Source organism: Thermobia domestica, chromosome 1 (assembly GCF_964235325.1).
Source record: "Thermobia domestica chromosome 1, izTheDome1.hap1.1, whole genome shotgun sequence".
In the NCBI taxonomy this organism is placed as follows: Eukaryota; Metazoa; Arthropoda; class Insecta; order Zygentoma; family Lepismatidae; genus Thermobia; species Thermobia domestica.
This window is the reverse complement of record NC_137454.1, coordinates 319394370-319419269: the sequence shown is the minus strand read 5'-3', so window position 1 is coordinate 319419269 and position 24900 is coordinate 319394370. Positions and strand designations below refer to the sequence as shown.

Sequence of the window (24900 nt, the reverse complement as noted above, 5' to 3'; positions counted from 1 at the left end):
TTGTAATTATTCATTCTCGTTGTTCCCATTGTTAGACCCAATGTATTACAAATCTTCTGAATGATGACATGCCTTTCTTCTATGATGAAATTTTCAACACGGCCAATGTTAGCGTTAGTTGATGTTGGTTTTGGGCGTCCAGACTTCTGTTCATCTTTCACACTTGTTCAGCCTGCTTCGAACTTACGCACTCACTTCCTAACAGTGTTTTATGCAACGGTACCACACACCCCATCCAATTTTCATGATTATCGGCTATACAACGTCCAACTGCGGTAAGGAATTACACAATTACCCGTTGCTCTTCAACCGAAAATTCCACATTCCCGACAAGTATCAGAAATACTTCTTTTTTTTATTTTTTTTAATTTTATTTATTTATTTATTTTTTGTAGAAATGGTTTAACCCAGATAAACTGAATATTTGCTTCGAGATATGTGACGCTTATTTTTTTGAACTCTGAAAAGCCGTCTAAGTTCCTGTAACCAAAAGTGCATATACTTCAATTTTCATTTTACTGCATTAATTACAACCTACTGTTCCAGATTTCTAAGCTTACGATTTGAATCACACCAGAAGTGTCTCTTGGTCATTTTTATAAACAACAATTATGTATCAGTTCTCTCCACTGATCCAGTAGCTAGCGCATGCACCTTTGAAACACGGGATCTTGGCTTCAATGCCTAGTGGGAGAGCATTGAAATTTCTGTGTGGTTCAGATTCCATCTCAAAATTGTAGATTCATGTCTCTTACAGCCTCCGTACTGAAAAGGGATGCCAAACTTCAACATCAATTATGTACTGAAATGACATCAAAAAATCTTGTGAATACTCAAACATCGACCTTCTGATTACTATAGCTTTTGAAAGAGCTGTAACAACATTATTAGTGTGTGTGTATTTTCAAATATAATTCTATATTTACTAGTATAAAAGTGAATATTGTATGTTATATACATAAGATTGATTCTAATAAGTGATTTTTTTTTTTTTTTTTTTTTTTTGTATTGTATTGTACTAGTTCGACCTATGCTCAATCCACGACAACCAGTTCGAGTGACGATACCATCCCTTACGCTCAGCGATGGCCTTGAAATCTGAAGCAGTGTGCGAGAAAAGTGAAAAGCTTTAAAGAGAAAGGAAGCTTGAAAGGAAACCCATAGAAGAAAGTTCTAACAGAACATTCTACAACATAATTACAAATAAACTAGCAAGAAAATATTTTGAGAAAGTTACTGAAAGTGAAGTTTATGGTACTTCTTGAACTGAATACTTGGAAGAAGTTGTATATTCAAAATGGTTCAGTCAGATATTATAAGCAATAAAAATAGAAAATTCTTCATGAGATCTCTAGATATTTTAAAACCATGTAAGGTTTTAAATAAACATACTCTTTTTATTAAGTAAAAACCACTGTTTAAGAGTTATTTCAAATTAGTAAGAAATCTACCTTACTCAATGCAGTAAAACAAACATATACATATGAAAGGTTAATTTGGATAACCACTTATGTAACTATTATTTCTTCAAAATGTGGTTTTTGAATAAATTAGTTGACTAGTAGGGCAGATTTTCATATCCACATGAAATTTATCAAAGTAAACTACATAATAAGGGTAAGCCTATATCCATACAAGAGAGCAAAATTTGTTATATGAGTCTTTATCCAAATCAGCCTTCCATATGCATATATATCAATGGCAGATCTTGCGACAAGTCACATAGGTTATATATATATATATATATATATATATATATATATATATATAGATAGATAGATAGATAGATAGATTGGGAACAGATTTCTCATATCAAATGGGTCTGTGCTCAAAAGTGGATAGTTTCGGAGTTATAGGGTGCTGAAAACGTGAAACAAATGAACTTTAAAAATTCATAACTCAACTACTATGAGACCTATCGTAGTCGGGTTAAGACATCACTGAGGAACTGGTATGTGAACTATCCAAATGTCCATGTTTAAGAATGCTCCAGTACTTGCACACCAATTTTTAGAGGTAGGTGGAGAATGATCAAGTACTCCCGAACAGCCTCTCTAAAAATAACTGTGGAAGTACCAGAAGTTCTGAAAGATGAATATTTGGATAGTTCACATACTAGTTCCTCAGTGATGTCTTGACCCGACTAAGATCGGTCCTATAGTAGTGCAACCATGGACCTTTGAAGTTCTTTTTTTTCACATTTTCGGCACCTTATAAGTATGAAACTATGCACTTCCGACCACACGCATATGAACTTTTTTTCTTATTTTGATGTGAGGAATCTATTCCCAAAATATTGACAAATTATTGTTTCGAAAAAAAAATATTTTATTAATAAGTGCAGCACACCAGGATATTGGAACGAGAAAGTTTAGTGTGGTGCCAAGTACCTTTTATTACTTCTACTTTCTTGTTTCCACATTCCTTAAACCCAGTCAAAAATACTGATCATTCAAATAGTTTTACTCTTATGGAATGACTGTTTATCCCCAATCTCACGCACCATCATTTAATTACTTATTTCTCATATCATCAATCTTTATTTATTCACTTTTACACTCTGAAGAACTTTCTCATAACATAATCAAATAATCGTCCAAGTACTTATTATATCTTAAATACCGCAAAGCAAATTTAATACAGCTCTAAACTACTATACCTTTATATGCATAGCAACCGTACTACCATCTAGACGTTTTAACCTAATTCTTTCATTTTAGCATTCTAAATAATTTATATAGAACACTTTTTGTTTATTTCCAATTTGTACATTGCATTCAAGGCATGTGAACTCCACATTTATTCATATTTCTTGACTTCGATCCCTTTCTCTCTTATTTTGCCTAATGTTAGTGGAAAAAAAAAAACTTTAATTACAATTACGATATACACTGTGTGCCAATTTGAAATCGGGATTGGTATGTCCTATATTAGAACATTCAAGGTAGGACCTCCTGCACCCGTACGTTACTGCATTCTGTCTAGCAGTGCATGAAAGAATTGCTGGAATTTATTTTCTTGAAATCCTGTTTAAAATCCTTATCGTAGCCTTTTTGATTGTCGGTACATCATCAAAGTAGGAACTTTTCGGTATATATATAAGATGAACCGGTGAACAGATAGTATGCGACAACACATAGATTCCCTATCGAGTCAAAAACTCCTTCACAATCAAAACCTTTCGATCAGAGGCATTATCATGAAGCAGACGCCAAATGCAATCATCCTGATGCTCGGGGCTTACACGTGCTATTATTTTCATCAAACAATTTAGTACCTTAAGATAAAGTGCTGCAATAAAAGTCAGTCTTGTAGGCAAAAATTCCTTGCCCACAATACTCTCACTGTGACACAGATACATTAGTAAAGTCTCAATTTTTGCCATTAATTGGCGCAATTTTTGTGGTTTGTGGTGAGTTCGAAAACTTTCACTCACCACTTTGACAGTTTGTCGATGGGGATGGGTCATATTTAAAAAAATCGTCTGTCGTACACTGTTATGGTATTAATAGTAGAAGTCAACTCTCAGCAGTAATCAACTTGCTCCTTTTTTTTTTCCTGAATTTGTTGACGAATGAGACACGAAACAAGCACAGACCTTCCCCTTAATTACATCTTGAGTTATTATTTGCTTCAGTTTCCTTGTTCACCTTTAACTCTTCAGTAAGGATTCGAAACAAAGTATTGTGGTCTTCAGTACTCATTGTCTCACCTTCTCAACTAATTTCAGCGTTTTCGTAGTCCTTACTGCATCCGAATGACCAGTCTTTAATTGATTCCCGTTCTTTACTAGAAAACCTATACCGTTTAAATATACACGTACAAGATAAACAATGTCCCCATACACTTGCTGCGATACGAAAAATGTTTTCGTAACAGTTTTACACAGGCTCTTTATTCCATATGGAAATCACGATGTACCTTCACGACACGTGTTCATACTTAATATCGCACACGATCAACGAGCTTTGCATCGATTGTTGGTGAGATCTCCCTCACTTCTTCTCATTACTGAACGCTTGCATAGTGTCGTTACCGATCGAGAGAAAAAAATCAGTCGATTTAAAATTGCCCCACTGTGTACTTCACTGGATATAGTGCCAACAATTATCAGATTTGTTATGTTCAAAATAGTTACGTTCGAAATACTTTTCTTCCTTCTTCAATACCTGGATATCAAGTATTACGTAATATGTAACATACCGGTAATACTGTATATCATCACATCTTGTCTAAAGAAGTTTTACGACCAAATGTTTACGCTAAAACTAAGATGTATTTGAAGGTTTTTAATTCATATGCTTCTATTTACTCTAACTTGTCTTGCACAGTCAACGATAAAAGATTTTCTCCTTTTGGTAAATTTTATTTTGGGAATAACGGTGGTATGGCTGGAACTTACTGAATTACTGAAAAACTGTACTCAAATTGTTCTCCCATTCTGAAGTTATTTACGAAACTAACTTCATCAAACAGAAGAAGCTTTTGTCGCTGACTGTACATTCATACAGTAACGAAGGCTAACACATTTTCATACCATTCCTTGTTAACAAACGTAGTGTCAAATTACTAGTTAATACTCTGTGTAAGCTGTGTCACAATCAGAAACAAATAAATTCCCTACGATAAGAACAGCACAATATCTCTAATATTGCAATTTACAATATTGAAGAATAAAAACTGTAGTTTTATTTTGTACAGTAAACTTGTCACTTGAATGTTCAATGGTTGTGCTGGTCTGCAGTTAGTGGTGAAAAGTTCTATTACTTTTAAATTTGTATATTTGAAATATCGTGTTCCGATATATAAACAGAGAAAAATACGAAGTATAAATCACAGAAGCAACTATTTTTTCTCTTCTGCGATCCTTGCAATTTTAAGAGGTTAACAGGGCTCCCTCGTGACTATATAATTAGGTTACGCACCATTGCGAAGGAGCCCTGGATTCGATTCACGGTGGGAGCTCATGTGGTTCGGATCCAACGTTAAGCTCTAGGTTCACGTTCCATATAGCCTACTGCTGAAATAGTCTCTGAACTCCAATCTTGATTGATTGTTTAAGAAGTTCCAATTCTGTTGCACTTTCATATGTATAGGCCAAAAGCTGGACACTATTGGTTTATGTTGTAATAACTAAGAAGAAAAATAAAAGGCCTTTTTCAAGATTTATTATGAATTTATAGTAGTCTGTTATATACAATCATTTTTACATACACCTATTGGCGTTTTGCTACTAATGGATCACACACAGAAAGCTTATGCACATATATTATTACGTTTCATTAATCACCCAGGTATAGCCTCAGTGCTTGGTTGGATGTCTTCAGAATCTTCCTTATCTGGACTAGAATCTTTAGGAACTGGTGCAGGATTCTGAAAAGCCAACAACATTTAAGAATTCAAAATATGAACTTAAATGCCTACTTTCGTACACAAAACATATCTCATACTTTTATTTCGAATTTATCCAACTGTGAGCACTCAATACGATGTAGCATCTGCAGAACGATAGATTCCTGGTCCTCAATTGACATACACTGAAAACTGTAGTTCGAATGGAGCCAGGAAACTTTTAAAAAGGGTCTCTCCTAGTAAGATAGTGAAATCGGTCCTTGATCCAAATTGGGACGCTATTGACCCAAAAGGTTATCCTTGACCTAAAACTACCTAAAAAAAAATTGACCCCCTCCCCTTACCGAATTATCGTATCATACATTCTTAAAATTGAATATTTTTTAATTTTGGTGGGGGTGGTCGAAAAATTTTGAAAGTTTCACAGATTGAAGATACTATCTAGATGTAAATGTGCAATTTTTTTCAAAACCATCGATGCGTATTTTCTTTATTTTTTTGTGTTGAAAATTTCAAAAAAAAAAAAAAAATGTAGAAAAAATTGGGGGGAGGGGGAACACGTTGCTGATTTTTTGATTAAAACATATATTTTTTTCGGGGCCTGAAAGTGATGACAACATTGTCAGACAGAAATAAAACTGAAAACAAACATGTTTTTCGCACAGTTTTTCCACCATTTTTGAGTCCTTAAGGTGAGGGCTTCTTCAAATCATTCTTTGCCAAAGTTCACAATTTTCATTTCTCTTGCGTTCCTTTCGCTTCTGTCGTTCTTCGGCTGCTTCGATTGTGTCCATATCGGAATAGAAACACAAAATTTATCTCCGTAACAGTGCTTCCACTTCAACCGACTCTTGCACAACAAAGTTACACAGCTCGCGGAAGAGAGCGCCACAGTGTATGTGGCCAGTGAAGCAAGGACTGATAGATACGAGGAGCCGACGCGAGGTGTGTGTAACTTCATTGTGCAAGAGTCGGTTGCAGAGGAAGCACTGTTACGGTGATACATTTGGTGTTTCTATTCCGAAACGGACACAATCGAAGCAGTCGAAGAACGACAGAATCGGAAGGGACGCAAGAGAAAGGAAATTGTGAACTCTGGCAAAGAACTGTTTGAAGGGGCCCTCAGTGAGAAAACTGCGCGAAAAACACGTTTGTTTTCAGTTTTATTTCTTTTTGACAATGTTACCATCACTTTCAGGCCCCGAAAATATGTATGTTGTACCTAAGGGTATAACAAATTTTTTGACCAAAAAAAGTAGCGACGTGTCCCCCCAACAATGTTTTTCTACAATTTTTTGAAATTTTCAACACGCAAAAAAATAAAGAAAATATGTATCGATGGTTTTGAAAAAAAGCACATTTACATCTAGATAGTATCTACAATCTGTGAAACTTTCAAAATTTTTCGACCACCCCCACCAAAATTAAAAAATATTCAATTTTGAGAATGTATGATACGATAATTCGGTAAGGGGAGGAGGTAGGAAAATTTTTTTTAGGTAGTTTTAGGTCAAGGGTAATCTTTTGGGTCAATAGCGACCCAATTTGGATCAAGGGCCGATTTCACTATCTTACTAGGAAACACCCTTTAGAAGTTTAAGGAATGTACTGCAAATTACTGAATTACTTTAAATACTTATCCAAAAACCTTTAAAAAAAATCTATTGAGAATATATTCAGTTTATTATGGCTTTTCGCTAAGCTCACACCATTTTTTTTTTTAATTTTATTAAATAATGTAAAGACAATGAAAAACAAAAATTTTAGAAAGTGAAGCAGATAGTATCTACAAAATGTTATAACAAACTAATATTTGTTTTCAAGGCCTTTCGTATAAATTTGAAAAATGAAATGAAATTTTCCAGTTCAACGTCCCGCGACTATGCCCTTTAGGTTAAGGGAGACAATGATTAAAACAAGTAAATGATAATAGAAGAATTGGTGGAATAAGAAAGTGGGAGAAAACGGGAGTAACCCGAGAAAACTCACGGACACGATGTTGTCCACCACAAACTTATTTGGCTGCGGATCCAACCAGTGCCCTACACACCCGAGGTATGCGCTCAACCGCTGAACCACCGTGCCCCCTCTGTGTGTAAATTTGGAAGCCCAACAATTATAGCGTCATAAACTGAGCACCCAACTTTCTAATCTACAAGAAAAGTTTAGTAACAATTATTAGTTCACATAATATCATTTTGTAGACACTACCTGGCTTACTGGCTACATTTTATAGATAGATAGATATACAGCGCCTGATTTAGGGGATTCACCGGAGCATGTGCACCCCGTTTCATCGTAAATATACACTATCTCAAACGAGAAGCTAGCAGTGAAAATAGCAACATTTTCCGAAATTTTCTGCTGTCAAGTTTCTGTTGGGGCTTAAAAGAAAGCGAAGTTTTACAAAAGCAATACTTTAAGTCGATTTTCTAAAGGATGAAGGAAAAGGATTCACCAACCAAAACAATATTCCTCATTCACACCACAGAAGACTAAAGGCATTTAAAAAATTCAAATATTGGTAGTTACTGGTGCAACCCCCGCCAGAAAATCCTCGATCCGGCTATATATATATACATTCTTGACTGTCTTCAAGTTATTCACTACAGTAACAGAAAAGGGTGAGTTTACTGAAGAGTTTTAAGGAATCCTTTACTTTATACTTACATTCACTGCCATATTACTAACGCAACCAGAATGAACTGTTCAGGAATAGTATAAGTCCATAAATAATATCGTAGTATTAATTTCAACATTAATAGATCCAAACCATATCCACAAAGAAATTAAATGTAGACTGAAAGCCGGGAATTCCTGTTACTATTCGGTCCAAACTCTTCTGTTTTCGTAGATTCTATCGAAAAACTTAAAGCTTAAAATACATAACACGATGTCTGTTGTACTGTATGGTCGGTTACGAAACATGGTCGGGTACTCTGAGGGAAGAACGCAGACTGAAAGTACTTTAGAATAAAATCTTGAGGCGAATATTTCAACCTAAGGAGGAACGGAATGGGGAATCGAAAAAACTTCGTAACGAGAAACTGCATGATTTATGCACCATTTACCTAACATTGTTGGAGCCATTAAGTCTAGGATAAGTCGATTTTCATATTTCTATGCTGTCACGAAACCTGGTGTAAGCATACCAGTAAAGTGTTGCTTGGTCAAAACATAGTAATATTTCTTTGTCTTGAGTATCTAGTCTGGAGAAAATCTTCTGTTCTTTACAGTTTTCAGCAAACTCGTCACTAAGGATATGAAAAGTTTGAAGATCGTCAAGGAGAAACTTTTTTCGTCGTACATTGAGTGAATACTAAATCACATGAGGAACTAACCATAACGGATCTATCTCAAGAGATTTCATTATTCAATTTTTAAGACCAGAATGCAGTGGCAGTTACGTAAATATTTCAGTTTTATTTGTGCCTTGGCCTATGCTATATCTGTCCCATATCTGGCGCTAACTTCTCTGTCCACATTTCTGATAGCAGAGGCTTTCTTATTTCGCTATATCAACTCTCAGTAACTCTGGATATAATATTGTGTCTATAGTATTACGTAGGTATGGGGCTATTTGTATTGATATTAAAAACTACAAAACAGCTGAAATTCAACAGAAACACGAAAAACCTTGCAGCTTTCTTTAGTTTCTTTACCAAGTCTCACCTTAGAAAGCTCTCTCTGTTATAGAGATTTAGATCCGTTTCTCTATCTTGAAAGCTTGTAAAAACCTTGTTTTGTGCTTGGGATATCCGCTAAACGAGATTTATATCCTGAACGTCTCTTACTCAGCCTGTCTTCGACACGTAGTTATCAGTAGCTTTTTTCCCATTGATTGAGCAAGTTTCTCAAAGGGTTATGAAATACTGATGAATTAACTTAAAATAATGAATCCAAATTTTGTCACGAATGAAACTGCCTTATGCTTATGGCACTACTGATACTATTGGCAGACCCGATGCCCAGACCTCCCTATTAAATATACATGCGAGAGGTGGCAAGTCAGGTTATTAATGCATATGCGAGTTCTGGATTATCAGTTGTAAAGCTATGAAACGAATAACATTAATCACATTTCTGACCCCATATTGAGCCAACTGTTGCGTATATTCACATATATTCAGAGTAAAGGCTGTGTAATATTACTATCGAAATATTTATCTATAATGCGTTGCCCGATTGAACAGTTAACTTGCCTGGTACAACCATGACGTATAATAGCCTTACTTAATCAGAATTTTTATTACTTGTACCAATCCATTTTGATATCTGCTTCAATGAGACTTCAATTAGTATTTCTCAGTGACCTAGTACTGCTCGGATTAATAGATTAAGTGAAATTTCCAACTTTGCCGATACGTGCGTCGACTGATATCTTCATATCAATTACTTAGCTACTATGAGAATAAGATTTTACATTTACACAAATACAAGTGGATAAACATATTATTTTAGCAACTACACAGTAATTTATTCTAGACCAGAATATAGGTGTATATATATATATATACATATATATATCTCAGTCATCAAACTAACAACTGTTCACGTACCAGTCTTGCTGATCTCTCTTGCAGCAGGCCATATGCAAAATGATTTAACTGAAAATAAAGAACATACACATTAACACAAAATGAAAATATCTACACATACATGCTTGCAATAACACTAAAGATGAGTTACACATGGTTAGCTTAATTCACACGCTGTTATTTTATTTGATTGAAATGGATTCTTTTAACAAACAAACAAACAAACAAAAACAAAAAAAGTTAAAAATTATAAAATTTAATTTTTTACATATTTATATGTTACTTTATTTTAAGAATAGATCCTACTATAAGTTAAAGAAAACTAACCCTCAGGAAAAAGGAAAGAAGGGAAAAAAAAACTAATGCGGCGAGCTTTAGGGAGCCAGGACCTACCAGCCGGCTTGGGGCACTCATGCATTTGGGATGATGTGTAGTCAGCATATCGGGTCCCCTTAACATTAATGCTGGTTTTTTAGACTAGAGTTTGCTCCTTTCTTTCAAGTAGCTTCCAATTGTTCTCACAACGCCGGACGGACGCCGCACAGCCAATACTATCTGGTAAGTACGAATGGTATCCATTTCTCCTATAACTAGACCCGGCAATGCTTGACTTCGCTTATCTCACGAGAAATAGTATTCTAGTGCAGCTAAAACGTTGTAAGAAGTAATGGATTGAAATTACCGTGACACAAATACACATTTGCATTTATAAGCTACATTTAACCTAGACACTACCGTGATTTCAAATTAGCAACTCATTTCACTGCTGTATTGATATTGGATATCATTCCTTACTGTAAGTATTTCTTTCAGTGAAGCTTTAATACACTAGGACTAAGCTTGCATGTAGTGCATCGACTTCCCTATCGGGCGAGGTTCTTCTTCGTCTTTGAGTTAACGAACAGCCGTTTCTGTGATGATTCTTGTTCCATCCTAACGCACTATGTTGACTGTAGATTCGGGTTTTGTAACTTGACTCTAAAAGGGCGCAAAATTGGCCACAATGTATGTGAAGTGAAACAGTCGATAATACGTAGTAGTAACACACAAAAGGTGCAAATGAATATTTCTGACTTCATTTAGTTGTGATTTACAAGGAGTCAGAAAGAAGTAAGTTATAAAATGTGGTTTATATATCTTGTTTCATGAATATTTTTCACTAAATGAGTATTAATAATAATAATAATAATAATAATAATAATAATAATAATAATTATTATTATTATTATTATTATAATAATAATAATAATAATCACAGGAACAAGAATACATTAATATAATACTTTTTTATTTTCAAGTAACACGTATGACCTATTTTCCGAAGGATTTCCAGTACATTAGAAAGGTTAAGTAACAAGTTTGAGTATTTAAATCTTCTCAATTTATCTTGAACTCAAGAGGCATGAGAAAGTTGTGAAAATACACTCTGATTATTTGTTTTAAGAAGTTTAGACCGTTTAACGTAACGCCCCATAATAAATCTAGTAAAGACATCAAAGGAATACACATTTATAAAGAAATCGGAGACAACTTCAGAGACCGCCAACTCATTCGTTACCAGAATATTAGGACAATCAGTGAAGTTGCGCTTTAATCAAGGAGAAACCAATAGTGTGGAGATTGAAAGAGGAATCAGGCAAGGATGTAGTATGTTACCTCAATTATTCAACATTTACAGTCCCTAGTTCGATCCCAGCTCGCGCCGTGTGGACTTTGTGGTGGACAAACACCGTGCTCGTGGGTTTTCTCGGGGTTCTCCCGTTTCCTCCCACTTTCTTCATTCCACCATTTCACTCATCTCTCATCATCACTGTCTCCTTTAGCCTAACCGGCACAATCGTGGGACGTAAAACTTAAAGATTTCATTTCATTTTTTTTCAACATTTACAGTGAATGTTTAATGAAGAAAGCATTAATGGGAATCGGGTATTTCAAAATTGGAGAGATCATGAACAAGGTCAGGTATGCAGATGATGCGGTTATTATATTATAACTGAATACGAATTACAGGGTATGATGGACAAAATAGCTGACGCTCGGAAACTATACGGAATGGAAATCAATGTCGAGAAAATCGAAAGTCATGATAATATCCCGTGGAAACGCGACTTATGGGTCAGAGTAGAAAAAAGAGAACTTGAAGAGGTCAAATATCTGGTAAGTATTTTGACAAGAGACGTTTACTGCACCACAAAGATAAGGTCTAGAAATGTCGTACTCAAAGAGGCATTCAACAAGAAAAGGCCATTTTTAACTATTGGACTAAGGAAGAAGTTTGAAATCTTTGAGTTTTACGTCCCACGATTATGCCGGTTAGGCTAAAGGAGACGGTGATTATGATAAATGAATGAAATGGTGGAATGAAGAAAGTGGGAGGAAACGGGAGAACCCCGAGAAAACCCACGCACACGGTGTTTGTCCACCACAAAGTTCACTTGGCGGGAGCAGGGTTTGAACCCAGAACCCCATGCACCAGAGGTGAACGCTCTACCACTGAGCCACCGCAGCCCCAGGAAGAAGTTTGCCAAGTGGTATATATGGAGTATTGGATTGTATGGTTCTGAGACTTGACTATTACGAAAGTTAGAAAAGAAATATTTAGAGAGCTTCGAAATGTGGTGCTGGAGGAAGATGGAGAAGATAAAACGGACACAGAGAATAACCAAATGAAGATGTTTTAAAATGGGTAGGAGAGAAGAGGATGTTCTTAACCATCAACTGGATTGGATACGTCTTGCGAAGAACTTGTCTTCTTCATACCGCCATAGAAGGAAAATGGAAGGAAAACGAGGAGTAGGAAGAAGAACACAACTGATTGATGATCTGAAGAACAGATGAAAATGTTGGGAGTTAAAAGAGGAAGCTGAAGATCATCGAAACATTTCCAGACCCGAACCTAAAAATAAAATAAAATAACTCATTAGGCTCATGACCGGCCAAACGGCAGAATACTTAATAATAATAATAATACTGAGAATGTTTCCAAAGTTCTGGAAATTTCTTGAAGTTCTTGAATATTAATAATTATTGGCACTAGACAAGACCTGACATGTTTTTCTTTTTATGGAAAGACAGCATAAAATAATCAGAAGTTACTAAACGTTTATATGCAAGTTTTCGTGACTGTAGATCATTTCAAAGTCAGTAAAACCAAACAGAAGGCGATTCACGCAACGGACGATAAGTGCTACAACATTGCAATAAATGACACAAACATTACTGCTGTAGAACGAAACCGAGTGATTATTTGTGAGATTAGGGCAAGTATAGATATTGGTACATGGTAAGTTCTTAATATTCTGCACATTATTTAATCGTGAGCAAGGTTTCAGCTCGCCGAATACCTCGAATGTTGCGGCCACAATAAAAGCTGAACGAAGTAAAAACTTGTCAACTTCCAAGATCTTTTGCAACTTCATGGTGATCAATTTTGGCGTAGGTTAATAACAACAGATGAAACCTGGACCCAATACTTTAACCCAGAACAAAATTACAATTTAAGAAATAACGGTCGCGTAGTTTCTTCTGTAGGCAAGGTAATGATTACTTTTTCGGGATTGTAATTGGATAATCTTAGTGGATCGCCTCCTAAGTGAAGCATAATTACGGCAGAGTACTATTCCAAACTTTGCCAATGCGAAAGCACTTGTCAAACAATGTTCTGGAAAGTTGCATGTGAGATCTAGACTGCAAATAAGACAATGCATGATTCATACGATCTGCTAAACAAAGAATGTTTTACGTGATTTGCATCGGAAATGAACTTCAAATCCTTCCTAATTACTTGACCTGGCAGCCACTGATTATCATTTGTTTCCCAAGTTCAAGAAACATTTATGTGGTGTGCATTACTGGAATTTCAATTAGGTATATGAACTAGGCTTTAAGTAAAAGTATAAAGAATAAACGCCATCCCAAAGAGTTTCTTCGAAGAACGCCTTAAGAAACTACTTTAACTCTGGGAGAAATGCGTTAAATTAAATGTACTAGGATAATAAGGAAATTAAACTCCATCTGGCTGTAAATAAACACCTGCACAGATACAATTTCCTTTTTCAGTAAAACCTGTCAACTTGGCCACCTCTCTAAGTTGGCCACCTGCTCATCTTGGCCTGGTTCGTCTGGAACCTGCATTTTCCCATAAGACATTCGTTACTTATTACTCTGTAAGTTGGCCATCTATCTTGAAAATTGGCTGCATTGAAGCAATGTTTAACCTATGATGATGATAATGACAACCTCATTATTATTTCTAGTTTATGAGAGAGCATATGCCTTTAAGCGACGATAATAATCAGTGAATATCTCAAAAACGTGGAGTTTTAGGGCTTCGTGCCCATTGAGACTTTTCATCAGGGGACCAAAATACACAACATACTGCAATACCAGCCAATCGAACGGAAACTGGATTTCGATAAGCTCTGAGCGGGATTCTTTGTATACCAGAAGCCTAAAATGTACTGAGTTTTAGCAAGTTTTTCGAGTTAGTCATTAACATACAAACTAAAATGTAACGCTTTCAATATGGTTCCTTCCAGATTCCAAGAAGGTTTTAATCCTAGAGAAGCTGAACGTACTGACTGTCATATGTTACTTAGAATATCGCTTTCAGATAGTGATGTGCAAAAGGAGGAAATATTGGTGGTAAATCTAACTATACAATGCACATTATACTTTGACTATATTTTACTTTCTGCTATGATACGTTTATTTTTAATATATACTATGCCTGAAAACTATGCTCTCAAATAATTGTGTACGCATTGCCACAACCCGATCTACAGGAAACCGCCATTGCTTATTACTTATAAATTTTGAATTATTAATTAATCTTTTTATACTGTACTGTGAGAAACTACTATTTAGGAGCAGAAAGGAAGGACAAATAAAATAAAACGGATAAAAATTATACAAAGTTTACTGAAGATACGTTTCACTTATTGACTTATCAATCGAATATTTCATTATATTGATATGTTGATAAAACTACTTACCATAAATCCTTTTGGAAGAGCAACTCCCTGGAATCGGTACAAATTTTCTATGCTGCTGTCCAGTTTATGCACCTAAAATAAACAATAAGTTTCGTTTTATTCAGACCAGATTATTAGTTTTACACTATTAAGGGCATTTTATTATTCAGTTGATATTAAATGAGTTTCTCACGCAACTTTGGGATCAGGAACTCTTTGCACCCTAAAGTAACTACAGAGAACTACTTTAGTACTAAAGACAAAGATCGACAGAACGATTATTACCTTCAGAACAATAATTATTGAGAAATTAGCGTTGGGGATTACTTCAAGTATTCCAAGCATTTCTTTGTTTTCTGAGACTGTTCATTAGATAATTTAATGAAAATACAATTTCCATATAGTTCCAAAACAAATGGAATTAACTCTTAAGTAAATTAATTTTACAGTTAGATGCTTACATCGTTACACACTTCTTTCAGAAGTTCCCCGTGGCGTAACAAATAAAACGTTTATTACATAAATAAGTCATTAAAAGCATCTTATAACTTACGTAATAGGTTAAGAATCTTATAAAATACTTTTGGTATCCAATTATTTTCAGCTTCATTTTAAGGTAAGAATATTTTACGGTAAATAAAATCTTTTAAATTTGCAATCTTTACTTTGGCAGCACATTAGCGGAATCACTTAGATACAGCTGAGGCTATGTAAGATGCGGACTTACAGCTTAACGTGGGATCCGAACCACTTAAGCTCCTACGGGAATCGAACCTGGGTCTCCCATACCGCAGGCACATGCCTTAACAATATAGCCACGACAGAGAACTCGTCTCTTTAGGTTATGAGACAAATCCCCTTGTGCAAGTGGAAAATCACTAATAGAACAGGAGTTCTACTGTATTAGCAATTTATTTTACGCAAAAGATAACAGTCACTACCAAAACATGACGCAGTTCTTAGTTTGAACCTGGAAGGAGAGAGTTAATTATAAATCCACCAAAAGAATAAAACTTTTGAAGGTATCAGCTTGGAATCTTTCCATAAAAACCTTATATTTATACACATTTATGGCAGTCCCAGGTCTTTTGCGAGGGGTGTAATGTGGCAATATGGGAGGTATTCCTACCAAACCAATTGGTTAGATCCCAACTCGCGCCAAGTGAACTTTGCGGTGGACAAACACCGTGTGCGTGGGTTTTCTCGGGGTTCTCCCGTTTCCTCCCACTTCATTCATTCCACCATTTTATTCATTTCTCATCATCCCCGTCTCCTTTAGCCTAACCGGCATAAGCGTGGTACGTAAAACTTAAAGATTTCATTTCATTTTTTTCCTCCCAAACCCAGATAAAAGATTAGGGTTAACGTCAGAAAGGGCATCCAGATGTAAAAAAAACACCCACCAAAACCAAAAATATGATATAACGCTTCAATCTAGCCTCGAAAAATGCTAGGGCGCTCACCGAAAGCGAAGCACAAGGGTCTCGACTGTCTTTTCTGAATCTCTGAAGATTCAGAATCTTAAATATGGGCTCTATGGCCGGAAAAGGAAAGGAAGTAGCAGAACTCATGGCAGGCATTATGTATCCAGGGAACGAAATGGAGAGGAATTAAAGAGAAGAACCTAGGAAATAGGAATAAACTACTGTATAGTGTAGCAAATCAACTAGGTAGCAATGGGATAAAAAATTGTCCTCTGTAGCGAAATAGGTAGATATGCAGTTGGTATATATAGGAGGAACGAGTGTTAGATTGTGTCTTGAAGAAATGTTAAATATTGTGAGCGTTTACACCTCGCAAGTGGGATGCGAGGACGAAGAAAAGGACGCTTCTTGGAATTATTTGGAGAAAAAATTAACTAGTATACCAAGGTGGCGATTTGAATGGGCATGTTGGTACTAGAGGAAAGGAGAGAATATTTAATTTTGCATTAACATCTGATTATGCTACATGTACGAGAAGGTGCTGGGAAGTATTTAGCTTTGCCTCCTTCCCATTGTGTGTTTTCAATAAAATTCGTTTTGTTTGAAATGACCCAAAATTAAAGCATTCAGACTAATGAGCCTATTTTGTTGCAAGTGAGGAATGAAAATGGTGAATCAGCAGTGGAGTTCAATGATGTTGAAACTAGAGCAATCATCAAGTTCCTCTTCCTCCAGAGGAAGTCTGCAAAGACCATTACTGGCAACATGCTACAGATAATGGGGTTCACGCTCTGTGCTGTGCCACTGAAGACGAACCCCTGTCCTGAGAGACCATAAATACAGGCTTGCCCGAAACAATTTAAAAGGTACATGAAATGATTCTCTCAGACCGGCGAATTTCTGCTAAAAAGACAGCAGAGGATCTAGGTATTTTCGGTGAATGCGTTAGTGTCATTATTTGTGATCATCTTGACATGAGAAAATCTTCCGCGTGGGTGTCCAAATAGTTGCATGCAGATCACAAGGATGCAAGGATCTTTACTTCCGAAGATATTTTGAGCCGTTTCCAGCTCTAATTTTGTTGTATGTTTGGTCATGGAAGATGACACACGAATTTATTTGTATGTTGAAGAGACAAGAATAATCAAAACAATGGCACCCAGTCATTCACCGAGGCCAAAGGAATCTCGGGCGCAAAAGTGTACTTCATTCAAAGATTCTTGCTAATGCTTGCTGGGATCAGGGTGACATAATCTTTGTTGATTATCTACAACACTGTAACACCATAACCGGAGCTTACTATGTATCATTACTAGATAGGCTTTACTCAGAACTGAAGAAATAACTCCGTCGAAAGTTGTCCCGAAAAGTAGTCTATAGTCATGATAATGAATGCCCCCACAAGAGCAATATTACAATAGCCAAATTGGTTACATTAGAGTTGAAACTTCAAATCACCGACTTTATTCACCTGAAATAGCCACACCTGACTACGTCTATTCTCTCTCCCGCTAAAAAAGAAAAAGAAACAACTGAAAGAACAAAACTTCAGCAACATTTCTCAATTAAATTGTACTGTTTGACTCCCAACTATTATTATTATTATTATTTATTTATTTATTTATTTTTTATTTTATTTTATTTTTATTTATTTATTTTATTTTTTTTGAAGGTATTAAAGAAACTGCAGGACCGAAGCAAAATTGTATCGAACTGAAAGGGAAGTATGTTGAATAAATTCACTCTAAAACTTTGACTTTGACTTGTTTTACTTATGAAAGCTAAAGACTTCTCAGCTCCCCCTCGTAACATGTTCTAACAGAAGAATGCAAAGCACTTAATTACAGATAAAAATGGAACAAGGGAGAACCAAATAGTGTTTCTCTTATGCAGAAGACAATACTTGAAAGAGATAAAGAATCGTAAAATCATCAACGGAGAAGCAGTTGGAACACCGCACAGAGTCCTAGTAATGGATTGAGAGTTTACCTGGAGAAGGACAATAATTGCTAAGGAAACTACACCTAAGTGGGTAAACTCACAGACCCAAATTTAAGATGAGAGTTCAAAGAAAGAGTATTACAAGAACTGCAATCAGTAGAAGAAGCCAACAAATGGTGAGAGATAAGCAGTTAGGTCAGTAAACAGATAGGGAGGGAAATATTACGTAAGACTTCAAGGAAAGATGCACCACCAGATAAAAACATTTGGTGGTGAAATGAACACGTACAGAAAGTAATCAAAAGGAAAACAAGTGAAAAAAAAAAAAATGGGATAAATTAAGAATAGTCAAGGATTGAGAACGAGACCGGAAAGCGAACAAAGCAGTTAAAAGAGAAGTGGAAAAAGCAATGTCAGAGGTATGATGAGCAGTATACGAAGGACTTGAAACTAGCAAAAATGAGAGAAAGTTCCTACGGACAGCCGGGGTATGAGACATAATCCTCCAGAAGAACATAAAATCAAAAGAAGATGGGAAGACTACCACAGAAAGCTGTTAACTGAAGAAAACTCAAGAGTAATCTTGGAGAACAGTGTCCAAACCAAGAAGTTACAGGCAACGTAAGAAAAGAAGTGACATTAGCGCTATGTAAAATTAAAAAAACGATAAAGCAACTGGCCCGGATGACATAAAAACCTGTGGAAGTATGGAAATGCCTCGGTGAAGAAGGAATAGATCTATTCTTAAATTTGATGCAAGAAGTACTAGTCGAAGAAAGGATACTCAAAGAATTGGCAAATAGCATAATAATACCAATTTTCAAGGAGAAAGTTAATGTTCAAGATTGCAATAATTATACAAGGATTAAGCTCATGTCCTATACAATGAAGATTTGGCAAAGAATCATTGAGACGAACTCGCAAGGAGACATCAATAGGAGAGGAACAATTCGGATTCATCCCAGGTCGGGAAGCAACAGATATTTTTTGCAATTAACAAATAATGGAAAAATACCAAAAGGTTGAAAGAACTACATGTATTATTTACCGACCTGGAAGAAACTTGTAATCGAGTGCCGAGTCAAGAAATCTGGACATGTATAAGAAGTAGAGCTGTACCTGAAAAGTATGTCTGCCTCAACTTCAAACAAGATATGTATAAAGAAGCTACGGCAAGGCTTAAAAGTAGTATAGGCTACATGGGCCAGATACCTGTCAGAATCGGCTTACAGCAAGGATTTTCCTTGAGCCTATACATATTTAACCTAGTTATGGATGTCCTATCTAAAAGAATTAAAGACACATCATCCAGGTGTACGCTGTTTGCAGACGACATTGCCTTACGTAATACCAACAAAGAAGAGTTTGAAGAGAAATTAGAAGAGTGGAGAAGAGCTTTGGAGGACAGATCAATGGTGTATTTTACAATCAATGGTGTATTTTTATATCATACGGGTATACCATCGTAATTTTATAATAATTCTCCTATTACACCTTTTTCGTCCGAGATTTTTTTTTGGTTGTTTGTTTGTTTGTTTTTTAACTACAGAAGCATTGCAAACTATGTTTCATTAGGTTTTAGAGCTTACACGTGCGGTGGATAGGGACTGTAATATCATCAATTTGCTCTTTAAAAAAAAAAAAAAAAAAAAAAAAAAAAAAAAAAAAAAAAAAAAAAGGTTTAGACAGACGACTGGATCAACACAAATATCGGTATTACACGTGACCACCAGACACTGCACGTGTTTCTGGCTTCTTCTCTCGGGTCCCCTCCCCCTGAACAATCCTTTCTTATCTATGTTTACAAGTGAAAGCCAGTGGTCAAAAAAAAAAAAAGTGCCATTGTTTAGTTCTGGAGTTCACACAACAACGAAGTCTGAAAAGAATTAGGTACGAACTAAGATCCTAGGGTAAATATTGATTTGTTAGGAAATTTTTATATTGCTTCCTTTGTTTGAGGAACTTTTAGGCTTATTTTTGGGATATGCGTAGTGCAATGGTAAATAGCTTTCCTGTCCTTACTTTTCAAGATATCTGATTGGCCTTTCTGCACAAGCGTCCAGTACACCTCTTAGTATTTTTCAAATGATTTTGGGGTCTCTAAGTTCACACAAGGCCAGTCCACAGGGATCAAAACTTTTAAAAAGAGAATTTTTCAGAAAAATTCCCATTTCCCTCAAATTTCCCTTTTCTGATATATGATACGGACATGTGAGTGGCGCTGGTTGAAAGGCTGCTCTATTGTAAGAAGAACAAGGTACGAACCATGATCCTAGGGTAAATAGTCATGATGCAATAACTGCTTGACTGAAAGTCTAATATTTACCCTAAAATCCCAAGAGCATAAAAGGGTTAAAAATCGGTAGGAAGAAAACTGAATACATTAATTTTGAAGGAGGAGAGAAAACCGTACAGATAAAATAGAATATAAAGAAAGTAAATACATTTAAATACCTAGATTTCAGTGTGAATAAGAATGAGAATTTCGATTCGGAAATAGAGTGCAGAATTAAGGTGGGATGGATGAACTGGAAGATGATTTCAGGTATTCTTTGTGATTAAAAGATAAGTGTCACAGTGAAAGGAAGAGCATACAAGACCGCACTAAGACTCGCAATGCTCTACGGAGCAGGAACTTGGAGAATCAAGAAGGCGCAAGAGAAGAAACTGGAGGTGGCCGAAATGAAAAGCTCAGATGAATGCGTGGCGTTACCAGTTGGATAACATTAGAAACGAAAGAATAAAATGCAGTGTTAAAGTGACTAACACGTAGAAGAAAATACAAGAGATACAGTGGTCTAATCACGTAATAAGAAGAAACAATGTTTATGTAGGCAGAAGGATGGGAACGAAGGGAGCAAAAAGCATAGAGGAAAACCAAAAAGAACATGAATAGATTGAATGTCTACACACAGTAAAAACCGAGGTGTTAATACAACACAAAATGACTACCACTTTAGTGTGTTATTTGTGTGTTAATTTAACACTAAAAACATCACCTTCTGGGCATTTCAGAAGTAACTAGTAATTGTCAGCGTGTATTTGAGTGGGATTATATTATTTGCAACAAGCAAAGCTTTACGCAGTATATTTGACATCAATGTCAAGTAACAAATAACGTACTATGTTTTGCTGTAATTGGTAAAATAGTTTTGTAAGCCTATGAATTATCTGACAAGTTACATGAGTAGCAGCTCTGCCATCTGTTGTTCTTATGTGCTCGGATATAAGAACAATAGATGGCAGCACTGCTACTCATGTAACTGTTGTCAAACGGTTTACAGGCTTAAAAAACTACTTTCGTGACTGTTACTGAACTCGTTACTTGGCATAAATACTAAATATACTGCGTAAAGGTTTGCTATAAGCAAACAATAAAATCCAATGCAAATTCTCAGCTTGGAAGGTGATGTCCTTGGTGTTAAATTAACACATAATTAACACCCCACAGTGATAGTCATTTTGTGTTGTTTTAATATCTCATTTTTTGCTGTGCAGACTTAGAAGAAAAGCGGTTAATAGATGATATTTGGGACCGAGCAAGATGGAAGCAAATTATTAAAAATCGATCTCGCGTAGGGGAAAAAAAGAGTAAAAGAAAGAAGTCAAATATAACTATTTATTACAATTACTCCGTAAGTTGGCCACTTGGAAAGGAAGTTGGCTTTTTCAGTAAAAACAAATATGGACAAGTTCCAGCACATTATGGTTTTAGATTTTAAACAAAGGTCAGATCGTGAAAGTAAAAATTATAATAATTTTGTACTTATACGAAGTTCAAAGTGAATTAAGCAAAGTGAGAAAACCTGTCGTAGCAGCTTCGGTTTCCTTTATACGCCTATTCCGTAAAAAACACTATTTCTTCCCACCAAAGATAATGGTAGCATTTATATATAGTTGCAGCTTACTTTTACCATACGAACAATAATAATAATAATAATAATAATAATAATAAAATTATAGAACTTACCGCTGTAATACTGCATCTTCCTAAAAGATTTGTATTCCCAATCATAGGTCCTCGGCTAATATCTACGTGATCCTTTACTCGATACAACGTCACTGAGTTCCCTACAAGGAATATTTAATTAATAACGTAGTTTCAGTTTCAGTTGTGAAGCTATTTTGCATTGAAAACAATTAAACACAAATAAATCAATAAAAATACTAGGTTAACCAATAAGTAACTACAATCTATTTCCTTTGAGGTTTGATCTACGGCATTGTGTGCTCACCAGACGCTAGGCGTCACCGTTGGCTTCGCCTGTGGTAGGTTGCAGTGGTATCACATCAATCCGCTTTGCACTGTTGCGAAGTAAAGGTGGCCGCGCCACTCTCTGTTTGCACTAAAGAACAACAGCGTACTGTCATCTATTTTTTGCGGTTTGAAAGTGTATCCAAAGCGAATACATAGAAGACTTTCAGTACAATACAGGGAGAATGTGTTATCCCGGCGAAGTGTTTACCAGTAGATTAGACAATTCAAAAGTGGTGCAACGAGGGTGAAAGATGAGGAAAAATGAAATCTTTGAGTTTTACGTCCCACGGTTATGCCGGTGAGGCTAAAGGAGACGGTGATGATGAGTAATGAATGAAATGGTGGAATGAAGAAAGTTTGAGGAAACGGGAGAACCCCGAGAAAGCCCACGCACACGGTGTTTGTCCACCACAAAGTTCACTTGGCGAGGGCTGGGATCGAACCCGGGACCCCATGCACTAGAGGTGAACGCTCTACCACTGAGCCACCGCGGCCCCATGTGAAAGATGAGGAATGAGCAGGGCGTCCAGCTACAGCAACAACTAATTACATTATTGAACGAATTCGTACCTTGATTCTGAATAACGGACGAGTGACTGTTGAAGAAGTGGCAACCCATATGCAGATTAATCGTAGTGGTGCATATGAGATCATGCATAACAGGCTCAACTTTCACGAAGTCTGTGCAAGATGGGTTCCGAAAAGAAACTCATGAAGAGCGCAAGGCGAAACCGCGTGAGAATCTGTTAGCACGTACTGGTTATGTAGAAAAATGATATCAATAAAAACATTGTACATTTATAAATAATAAATAATAAAAATTGATTGCAGATACATATTGACTTAACTTCGTAGAAAAGTATTTTTGGAAGGATATCGGATGGTTCATTTCCAAATATTTAACATCTCACCTTATGTCTGTGCAACTGAGGGAAAACCCGAAAGAATCTCAGTGTATCATGGAATTCGAACTCGAAACCTTCTGACTGTGAATCAAGGATTCTAACTGTATCGGCGCTCGCTGTGGCATACCAGAATAAATTCCAAGGGAAAAGTAGGCGATTTATTTGACTGCAATAGAAATACTATTTATATGTTCAGAACCTATAAGCAGACGTAACCTCACTCAGTTATTTTATCAAAAGGGAACTCACATTTTGTAATAATGTTCGAACAATGAAATTCATAAGCATTCAAACTCTTAATCTCTCTTTTCCTAGATCACTTAAAATGTGCACAATTAACTGAACGTAACACTGAACACATGAAAACTATTAATCAAACCTGGAATCAAAAAACAATTTCTTCGATCACAAACAAGTACCCCTTCATGACCCAGTAGCTAACGCATACGTTGTGGGCTCATTGAGGATGCTTGCCTAATTTATAAACCTAATTAAATGGTTCGGATGATTCAACTTGAACTCTCGCTGCTGAACAGGGACGTTGAATTTCAATCATTCAATTGAATTATAAATTAGTTAGGCACAGAATGAGCACTGCCGTACCTTGAAAACATTTACAAACTGTTGTACGATCTATGTTACGAGATGTAAAACTGAGCAAGAATTAAAGAAATAATTGCAACTAGCTCATCAGAATCTGGATGAAAAGGTTACTTTGCTTCTAAGCACACTTCAAAACTTGGACTAGAAGAAAATACGTAATGCTGGAAAAACAACTTATGACTCATCTCCAATTAGATGAGTTGGAACAATACGGAAGGCGAAATGCATTACATATATATATATATATGCATTATCAGAACATACAAAGGAAAACATCTTTGAAACAGTCAGTAGTGCAGTATGTCTAGATGGAGCAAATATTATGACACACAGAATGATCTATACATATCGTAGGTTTAGTTAATTTATTTATTGAGCTTTAGCGCGTCCCGTTTCAGGACCGAGGCTATATGAGACGTGGACCTACAGCTTAAGGTGAGATTGAACCATCGCAATGGGATCAATTTCCAATGCTCTCGCGTTGGGAATCAAACATGAACCCGTGTGCACCAAAGGCACGTACTAGCCACTAAGTTGCTCCAAGCGTAAACCACCCCTTGTACACTTTTCAAGGTAAATAAGTTATGAAATAATTCATGAAACACTTATTTTTGAAATGTGAGCAAAATTACTTGAGTCATTTTTGAGAAAAATCATCCGAAAAGACTCTTCCCTCCCCCCACCCCAAAGAGTAAACTATCGCTTCTGGATTTTCCCAAGACAAATTACTTATTCTCAAGTACAGAACTGTTAACGAAATATTGATGTATGGAATATAAACCAAGTCATTACGGGAAATTTTGAGAAAACCGCAATTCATGGTTTTCACCTTTTAGGAAACTTTTTAATTTTTTTATTATTTTTTATTTTATTTTATTTTTTTGTGAAAGAAAGAAAATTTAAAAC

The 24900-nt window shown here is 35.9% G+C and overlaps 2 protein-coding genes across 3 annotated transcripts in view; one reads left to right on the top strand and one right to left on the bottom strand.

The window, feature by feature from the left end:
* Window positions 1-1382, top strand: part of LOC145662729 (uncharacterized) — a 49260-nt gene extending 47878 nt beyond the window's left edge. For both annotated transcript variants that reach the window (XM_081728604.1, XM_081728597.1), the window contains exon 5: window positions 1023-1382. In XM_081728604.1, coding sequence (XP_081584730.1) covers window positions 1023-1095 — 73 coding nt within the window. In that variant the 3' untranslated portion in view covers window positions 1096-1382. The remainder of the gene's footprint in view (window positions 1-1022) is intronic.
* A 3773-nt stretch (window positions 1383-5155) lies between these two features.
* The window catches only part of mRpL39 (mitochondrial ribosomal protein L39), a 53784-nt gene continuing 34039 nt past the window's right edge, over window positions 5156-24900 (bottom strand). Inside the window, exons 6-9 of the mRNA XM_081728614.1 lie at window positions 22199-22299; window positions 14885-14956; window positions 9912-9959; window positions 5156-5373 (exon numbers count right to left, since the gene is read on the bottom strand). Coding sequence (XP_081584740.1) covers window positions 5287-5373; window positions 9912-9959; window positions 14885-14956; window positions 22199-22299 — 308 coding nt within the window. The 3' untranslated portion in view covers window positions 5156-5286. The remainder of the gene's footprint in view (window positions 5374-9911; window positions 9960-14884; window positions 14957-22198; window positions 22300-24900) is intronic.